Here is a 9,937-nt window from a genome sequence, read left to right as displayed (position 1 = left end):
AAAACTTTTGAAATTCCTCATACATTTTCTTTTGCTCCACATGCATTAAGAAATGACAGGAATAAGAAAAATGATAGACTCTTCCTTTCATTCTCGAAACCTTGGTTCTTGCCCGATTCATTATCCCACTGAGTATGGGTTGAGAACAAACTTTTCAAGTGAGCCTTAACCTGTTTCAAACCCTCTCATGACATCTATCTCTTTACAATGAATTCTCTTCCAATTTTATATCCCCATTTTGAATTTGCTTGTTAATAATATAAACAAATTAACTATGTTCTGGTTATTGTAATAAAAAGAGTATGAGCAATTGTAAATCACAAAAATAAATTAATGTAATTTGTAAAACTTTGACACGGTACATACTAACTAGTAGAAAAACATTGATATGATATTCAGTGAATTATTCAATAGTAGTAACTTGCAAGTAGTAATTTATTTATTAAAAAAAAAGCTAACAAACAATAACACTTGTAAAAGTAACATTGAAAAAACGAAGACCCAATTCTTAACCCCCAAATAAAAAAAGAACCAAAAGGAAAGTCCTTTCAACTCAACCATCCGTAACAGCATACGCGGATCGTGAGTCTGCACCGTTGATTACTTCAAATCCAACGACTGACATCAAAACACAAATCTCAATTCCATCTTCTTCTTCTCCCGCTCGCTACCATACATAAATACTCCGATCCCCATCTGTAATTCTCACTCGACCTCAAATCAAAACCCTAATTCTTCAATTTCCTTTTGATTCTCAAATTTTCTCGCGAAAATGTCAGGCCGTGGAAAGGGTGGCAAAGGACTCGGAAAGGGAGGTGCAAAGAGGCATAGAAAGGTTCTTCGCGATAACATCCAGGGTATCACAAAGCCAGCTATTCGTCGATTGGCAAGAAGAGGAGGTGTGAAGAGGATCAGTGGTTTGATCTATGAAGAAACCAGAGGAGTTCTCAAGATCTTTTTGGAGAACGTGATTCGTGATGCTGTTACATATACCGAGCATGCTAGGAGGAAGACTGTTACTGCCATGGATGTTGTCTATGCTCTTAAGAGACAAGGAAGAACCCTCTATGGATTCGGAGGTTGAAGATGATTCACTCTTTTGTTTATTTTCAAAATGTTGCTGTTTAGTTTCAAAATGCGATTGTAATTTCCCAGTGCTTCTGATGATGTTTAGGTTGATTTGTGACATGCAATTCTCAGTGAAATGGAATTTATATTGAATATTACATAGACTGAAGTTTGAATTTTATGAAATTTAGTACTGTGATTATTCTGATGAATTATAGTTGAATCAAGAATATTGGGTTTTCGTATCTCACATTTTCAAAAACTGTTTTCCCACATCATTTTCTCTTCAATTTTCCTATAATAACATTCTTTTGGATAACTGGATCAACATTAAACTAATATGTGGATTGATGCTGAATTTTCTTGGAGAACAGTAGGGATCCTCAAGTGGTAGAAATAAAATCAGAAATCTCATAAACAATGTACAAGGGACTCTAGTTTTGAAACAATCAATGTCCACTATACTTTTCTTTAATATTTTTGATCAAACTGTGATAAGTATTATGGGTCTGCAGCACAATTTGATTAACAGGTTTGACATGTCTACACGCCTTGAAAACATGTAGCTTGATTTGCTAATCTAGCTTACATAATGGACAATTCTTCTACTTATCCCACGAAAAATTGAAAGAAAAAGGAGTGGTAGCCATGTATTGCAATTCCTCTACCTTGCATGTAAGCTAAATTCTCTGCCACTATCTTTCAATCAAGAGTACAGGCCCTGTCCAAAAGTACCCTTATTGAAGAGTTCATAACATGTGAATTCTCGTCAGAAGACCTCATGCCTGATTTGAGTTACGAATCCATTAGCTACCATCAAATTTGATGATATGATCTCTCAAAATCCACGTTAGATAGAGCAGGAAGAGATCAGCCACCATCAAATAGGATGAGACAATCTCTCGAAATCCACGTCAGCTAGTTACACGCCATAACATGTATATTCATTCATTCTCATTCTTGCAAGTTACATTTCTATCATTTTATTTGGATTTTAGAGTGCTAACCTTGCAGGTTCACATTCGCTCCATTGCACAAGAGGAGCTCCATTATACCACATCACCGATCTCTCGTTCTACAACGAAACATTGGCGACGCCTGTGGGAATTGATTTGTGATTCTCACGAATTTCCAAGAAAATCCATCATATCCTAACAATTGCACCACCACAACCGACCCACATTCCATTCTAATCTCTGGTTAACTATATATCAACGATGACAATGTCTCAGTTGGCTCAGATAACCGCTCATCGCAATGACATCGCCGGTGTTAAAGCGACAACATTTGTTCTCAACTCCGCAAGAGAACTTCTACTTCCTCCAACAAGGAAAGTCAATCAAGTCCTGATAATTTCTCCAACCATCTCATCCTCTCCCCTCAAGCTCAAATCCTTCCACCTATCGGTCATAACACTTTTCAGATTATGTCAATCTTCAACCTCCCCAACAACTACTTCAAGGTGACCTCCAAGCATGCTCAACCGTAAGCCCAAATTCCTAAACCAAAAAATATCCCAGAGCCTCCAAAAATACTAGGTCAATCTAGGTATACAAGGAGCAAATGAACTGCTCACCACCGTTTACAGTTTGGTGCAACATGAGAATGCAGACCTTATGGCAGAAAGACTCCTTAAAGTAGAAGAAAATGACTATGCCTCAAGGTCATTCACCACTAGAAGAAGCAACTCACAGAAATTGCAGAGCCAGACCCCATGTGGTTCTCACCGAGGCCATCTCTAAGCAATCGGGAAAACCCAGGATAATGCGAACGTTACCTATACCGAAATTCTTTAAAAAATAACAAAATCTGGTTGATATATTTTTAAACCACATAGTAGTTGCCTCCTTGAGGGTCAGGAAAACTAACATGCACTTCATTATGTTTCTGACGTGATAATCGTCAAGCATGGTTTCTACGGGTTCAACATGTTCATGTGGATCCCAACTTCCATCGTGACTATCCAGTTTTTGTTATTTTTCAAAGAATTTGGAGGATTCTGTTGTCAATGATAGGTGGAAGAAGAAAGAAACAATGCAAAAATATATCAACCAGTTTACTAAGGTACCCTTTGAAGTAGGTAGATCGAACGACATGCTGAAAGTGATGGATCTTTGAAAAATGGGTTAAGGACGAACTTTATGTTTTGTGAAAATTTAGGGTTGGAAGGTGATGTAATCTTTTATGTCCCGAGATGGCCAAAGGCATAGCAAGATCGACTTAATTCTAAAGGCCCAATCCAAAGTACCTTTGTTGAAGAGTGGCGAACATATGAAGTCTCGTCAGAAGGCCTCAAACTTGATCTGATGACAAGATCTCTCAAAACCCACGTTAGGTAAAGCATGAAGAGTTTTAACTGTCTATCATAGGTAAACTAGTCACATGTCATAACATGTATATTCATTCATTCTCATTCTTGAAAGTTACATCTCTATGACCACACTGACTTAGACTTCGAAGTGCTAAACTTCTAGGTTCACCCCCGTTCCACTGCACAAAAGGAGCTCATTTCTACCACATCACCGATCTCTCATTTTACAACGGAATATTGGTGACGTCTATGGGCATTGATTTGTGATTCTCACGATTTTTAAAAAAAAAATCCTTCATATCATAGAAGCGTGTAGATGTTAGCTGATTTTGATCCTAGCTCTGATTCTTCAAGTTTTTAGTCTGATTGCTAAGGAACAAATTATAACAGTTCTTTTGTGAAAATAAAGAAAATTGTTTTGAAAAGATTTAAGTGATAAAAGAAAAGAGTTGCTTGAATTTGAATTAAAAGAGAAATTGCTTAAATTAAGAAATGAGTTTGATTTAGAATTGAGTTGTGAAATGAGGAAAATGGTATGAAATGAGGAAAGTGTTGCTTGGATGTTTTGGAAGTATTGTTTTGACCAAGATTGTGTTGTTTGAACCCATATGGTAGGTGCGTCTGAACCAAAGAGTGTGGAGTTAACTAGTAGATGGTGTGGCCAATGCATATTTGTAGGATTTTGTCTACATCTAGGAGATCAAGATCTACAAAGGGGTTTGTCTGAGCACGAAGCTCATAAGAAAGAAATAAAATAAAGTTGCCTAAACACGGAGCTTATAGGGCATGACTAATTTTCCTGAGCACAAAGCTCATATGGCATGCATGAGTTGCAAGAGCATGGATCTCTACAGGGAAAAATGAAAGAAAAGGGTCTTCTCGAGCCTGAAGCTTGTAGGGAAATACATGAAGGTTTTCAGAGCACAGAGCTCTACAAAGTAGTGCATGAAGATTGTCAAAGCACATAGATATACAAGGCAATGCATGAAAAGGCTATTAATTCAGAGATGTGTGTTTAACCATGAGGTGATTAACCCAAAGAATGTATGGATGTCCGAAGAAAATTGTGTTTGGTCCAAAGACAAAGGTATTGTGAATGTTGATTGTTGAAGTGTGGTATGTGGGGAAGAAGACTTATAAGTCCTTTGATTTGAATTGCACTAAAGTATATGAACGAAGAAGAATACTTTGAATAACCGGGGCCTACATTCCACACTCAAAGATACTTAAAACAAGGATAAGAAGAATCCCTCTCATTCTTCTTCGTACCTTAAGGCTCGGGGCGCACAATTCGCATAATAACTGACAAGTATATGAAAGAGAAGAGTCTTCTTGTTGTGCTTGAAGGATGAATTAGTGATCTAGTCTTGATGTCCAAAGTCTTCAAAGCCTTAAGTATGAAGTTTTGACTTGACCCGGGAGATCCAGTGCAGGGTAAGGACAAAGATCTAATCCAATCAAGTGATCAAGGGACTTATGATCACTTGTTTGGATATGGGGAGCAGACATGTTATTCAGGACAAGTCTGAGACAAAAGTAATCAATCGATCAAAGATAACTTTGATCAACTAATTAATCAGTACATGATCAAATTAAGCATCAGGCACATGGAATCAAGCAAAACAAAGTTCATTGCATAAAAATCAGAATTACTCAAAATCGATCCTAAATCCTAACATGCTATGAAAATGGCATTTAAAGCACAATTATCAATTAAAATCAAAATTGTGAATTACTCCAAATTAATTTCTAATCAACAACATGCATGGATTTTTACTATTTCAATTAAAAATGCATCAATGGATTAAAATACAAAACAAAAAAAATAAAGGAAGTTAAAGCAAAAACCAACAAGAACTCTAAACTAGTGAAACCAGGGGTACAGTGGACCAGGAGGATGTGCATTTAGTAATAACAACAATGGACCCAAGGAAAGCCCAATGTGGTGATTTGTCTTGATTCAATAAAGGTACATTAATAGTCCAGGGGTGTGGCCCTGGCCATTGAGGCGTCGGGCTTAACAAGAAGCCCAAAGAAATGTTGTTTCTATTGTGTTTCAGGAGGGGGAATACTGAGCAGACTAAGGGTCCGTAGGACAAAGTATCATGGGCTTAGGCTTCCTTGAATCCCAAAACGAAATGCAACTGACTAAGGGAGAAAGTTTCAACATCACTCCTCATTCCTTTGTTGTTGTGTCTCATATTCAACTCTCTCTCTCTCTCTCTCTATATATATATATATATATATATATATATATATATATATATATATATATATATATATATATATATATATATATATATATATATATATATATATATCTTAAAACATTTCGCCGTCGATGATGGCTCTGCCGCGTCAGAGGCGGCGAAGTGAGTCTAAACTACCAAATGCCACCACCAGAACAACAACTTCATCCTCATCTTCTCTAATATCCTATCGTATTTTCCTAATTCCTAACCATCTCTCCAAATTGAGACAAAAATGTCCAAGAACTCTAACAAATCAATTCAAAATTAAACCAAGACGGAAGGTTGAATGGAGCTAAAACCTTAGGGGCTTGGCTCCTTTATCGATAAACTACATTGCGATAATGAATTTTAAGCAAGAAGAAGATGGATTTCAATGGAGATACCACCCTACAAGGCTGAGAATGCCTTGGTGTTTGTTGAAGCTTGAATTATGTAGATGGAGAAAGAAAACCAGAGGTAAGCCTCCAATCTTTCTCTTCTATGTTGAGATTCTTCTTCTTCTTCAAATTCCTAGTCGCTAGGTAAAAAACTCTTGTCGTTGTTGATGAATTTGTGCGTGAGAGTGTGAATAACTAGGATCAGAGATAGCTCAGAGAGGATTATTAGAGTGTAGAGTGATTAAGAGAATATCATAGAGAGTTGGGAGAGTGTATTCTGCAGATTTTTGGAAATGTGATTGTTGATCAATGATTGAAGAGGATGAGATAATTTATAGAGGATGATTGTAACCGTTTCGGGTAGAGTTTTGGGGCAGGTTGTTACAAGTTAGGGTAGGCGTGACAGTTAGTAGTTCAAGGGAGAAAGTTAGTTGACGATGCTAACTCTGTTAGTTGTTGGAAATCCCCTCAAACCTATGGAGAATTTCAATCAATATTGATGAAAAAGATTGTTATTACCCACATAATATCAATGAAAAGAAAAGAACAATGGAGAAAGAAAGTAAAGAACTATGAAGGAGAAGAGTAATAAAATTCTGCAGAGTTTCTCTCTGCCCACAAACTATGGAAAACTTCTGATTCACTTTGCAACTGCAAAATACTATGAATACAATGTTATGAGTACTCTATTCACCTCTCTTACAAAATAAGGGTTACACCCTCTATTTATAGATTTTAGGTTAACTTGGACCTTAAGCCAAAGCCCAAAATAGCTAACACTACTCAACACACTAGGTGGTTGGACACTTCCTTGCTCTATCGAGCAACCTGCTTTGACACAAGGAATTACAATTCAACACACCACCTAATTCATTGTGTCTAAGCTATCTACATTCATCATAGCTCTTAGCCTTCTGAACACTTCGACCTGCACTCCCTTTGTTACAATGTCTGCAATCTGATTCTCAGTTCTGCAGTGTTCCACTTTCATCTTCCCATCTGCTACCTGCTCTCGAAGATAATGGAACCTCATTTCGATGTGTTTTCTTCGACCATGTGCTAACAGATTCTTCGCCAGATTTATAGCTGGCATGCTGTCGATCTTCATGGTAATTGCTCCATGACTCTTTGCTGTTATCTCTTCGACCAGATTCACCATCCATGTTGCTTGACATGCACAAAGAGAAGCAACTATGTATTCTGCTTTGCATGACGATAATGCCACTACCGACTCTTTTCTCGAACTCCAAGCAACTGGTGAACCACCTAGCATAAACACATAGCTAACTGTGGATTTTCGATCCTCAACATCACTACACCAACTTGAGTCAGTGTATCCAACTAATTTGCATTCTTTTCCTTCATCAGTTCCAAGAAACAAAATGCCTTAGTCGAGAGTTCCTTTCAGATACCTTAGTATCCTCTTCGCCGCTGCTATATGTGATACCTTTGGCTTCAGCACGAACCTACTCACCATACCTACACTGTATGCTAAGTCAGGCCTTGTGTGACAAAGGTATCGAAGTGACCCAATAAGTCTTCTGTATTGGGTTGGGTCGACATCATCTTCATCTGAATCTTTCGACAGTTGTAATCAGGTCTCAGTTGGAGTCGAAGTTGGTTGCGATCTTGTATCTCAAATCTCTTGAGAATTTCGCCTGCATACCTTTTTTGATGCATCATTAAACCTCTACCACTCTTGTAGAATTAGATGCCAAGAAAATATGAAATGTCACCCAGATCTGACATTTCGAATTCCTTGTTGAGATCACCTTTGAAGTCTTCGATCTCCTTCTTGCAGCTACCTGTTATCAATATGTCATCGACATAGAGTCATAGTATAAGCAATTCACTCTTACTTCTTCTTACATATACTCCATGTTAAGATTTGTACTTCACGAATTCCTTCTCCCTTAGAAAACCATCTATCTTCTTGTTCCAAGCTCTTGAAGCTTGTTTAAGTCCGTATAGGGCTTTATGCAGCATGTACACCTTTCTTTCTTCACCTTGTTTCACAAACCCAACTGGTTGTGAAACATAAACTTCTTCTTCTAAGGGGCCATTAAGGAATGCACATTTCACATCCATCTGACACATCTGCCAGTTGTTCATGTTTGCTAGACCAACAACCAACCTGATTGTTTCGGTCCTAGCAACAAGTGCAAAAACTTCATCAAAGTCGATTTCTTCTTTCTGAAGAAATCCTTTCACCACAAGTCTCGCCTTGTGCCGAGTCACTTCTCCTTTGAGATTCAACTTCACCTTTTATACCCACTTCACATCGATTGCATTCTTGTCTTGGGGTAATTCGACAAGTGACCAAGTGTTGCTGACTTTGATTGACTTCAGCTCTTCGTCCATTGCTTTCATACACTTCAAATCTTTCAATGCCTCAGCTACATTGACAGGTTCGACATCTGCGTATAAAGCATAATGTACCAGCTCACCTTCTTCATCGACCACATCATCTGGTGTAATCACACATTCTTGCAACCTTGCAGGCATGTGTCTTGTTCTCTGAGGTCTGCTTGGGCCTGCTTCACCTCTGGCTTCTTCCTGTCGAACTTCTCTTTCGACTTCAGTAGCTGGTTCTCACTGAATCTTTCTTGACATTCTCAGTCCTATCCCATTCTCTAAGCTCATCTATGATCACGTCCCTGCTGATCACAACCTGCTTATTCACTGGGTCAAACAACTTGTATCCTCCAGTCAAATGATATCTTATCAGGATCATCTGACTCGACTTGTCATCAAGTTTTCTTCTCAACTGATCTGACACATGTCTATGTGCTATAGATCCAAACACCCTTAGATGACTCAAGCTAGGCTTGACACCAGACCAACATTCTTCTAGTGTGATTCCTTCTAGCTTCTTCGTTGGACATATGCTTAGGATATATGTCGCAGTTGACATAACTTCTCTCCATAATTCTTTGGGTAGATGCTTACCTTTTAACATACTTCTAACCATATTCATAATGGTTCTATTCTTCCTCTTTGCGACTCCATTCTGCTATGGAGTGTAGGGTGGCACCACCTCATGCATAATCCCTTCTTTCATACATAATGCATCAAAGTTATTTGACACATATTCTCCACCACCATCAGTTCTCAAAATCTTGATCTTTCGACCGCTCTGTCTTTCGACCATCGATTTAAACTTGGAAAATACCTCGATCACTTTATTTTTCTTCTGGATTAGGTAAGACCATAGTTTTCGACTGAAATCATCTATGAATGTAACAAAGTATTTGTTACTGTAGCGGGGTATTCGTTACCATTAGAGATATTGACTAAATCCAAGGTAAATCATACAAGTCGAGTCGCCACCGCACTTCTATTTATCCAAAGGAATGGTTAGAAAGCGAACAAAAACCTAAAAGTTTTATCGAATCAAAAACTAGTAAAAATGTCAGAGATCTGGGTAAGGGGGTTGGTTATGCAATGGGAAGGTATTAGGCACCCAAAGCATCCTAGGTACTCCTAGGGAGCCCTTTTCACATTTGTTGCAAAGGTTGTTGTTTTTTTTTTGAAAATTTATTTGTGCAAACATGATTGAAGGGATGAGAAAATCGTGTATGTTTATCTAATGTACTACTTACTAAAAGAAGGGTCAAAATAAAATGACTCGCACGGACGTCGCATCCACTGCATACATATCTCATCTGAATCTGAGAATCAGAGTCTTTGTAGCTCGGCTACCTATAGGTTAAAGAGGAGTGTTCTCGCTAAGACATCGCGTCTTATGCCTACGTATCTCATCTGGGATAAAAATCAGAGCAAAACGTAGTTCGACTAACTACGGGGTAAGGGTTGTGTTTTGGGGTGAACGACGTTACTACGCAATCTACCGGATGCTCGACCTTTGGAGACTTACTCGCCTGTAGTAGAAGGAGATAACATGTTCTTAGGAGAAGAAAAATCAATGA

The 9,937-nt window shown here is 38.1% G+C and overlaps 1 protein-coding gene across 1 annotated transcript; it reads left to right on the top strand.

The window, feature by feature from the left end:
* Window positions 1-554: 554 nt before the first annotated feature.
* Window positions 555-1,226, top strand: LOC127084654 (histone H4). The gene has a single exon (XM_051025147.1). The coding sequence runs from the start codon at window positions 773-775 to the stop codon at window positions 1,082-1,084; it is 312 nt and encodes a 103-aa protein (XP_050881104.1). The 5' UTR covers window positions 555-772; the 3' UTR covers window positions 1,085-1,226.
* The last annotated feature ends 8,711 nt before the right edge of the window (window positions 1,227-9,937 follow it).

This window comes from Lathyrus oleraceus, chromosome 5 (assembly GCF_024323335.1).
Source record: "Lathyrus oleraceus cultivar Zhongwan6 chromosome 5, CAAS_Psat_ZW6_1.0, whole genome shotgun sequence".
NCBI lineage: Eukaryota > Viridiplantae > Streptophyta > Magnoliopsida > Fabales > Fabaceae > Lathyrus > Lathyrus oleraceus.
This window is presented reverse-complemented; position numbering and strand designations above follow the sequence as displayed.

Coding starts and splice junctions, on each gene's coding strand:
- LOC127084654 (XM_051025147.1), top strand. CDS start 773: ATGTCAGGCCGTGGAAAGGGTGGCAAAGGACTCGGAAAGGGAGGTGCA.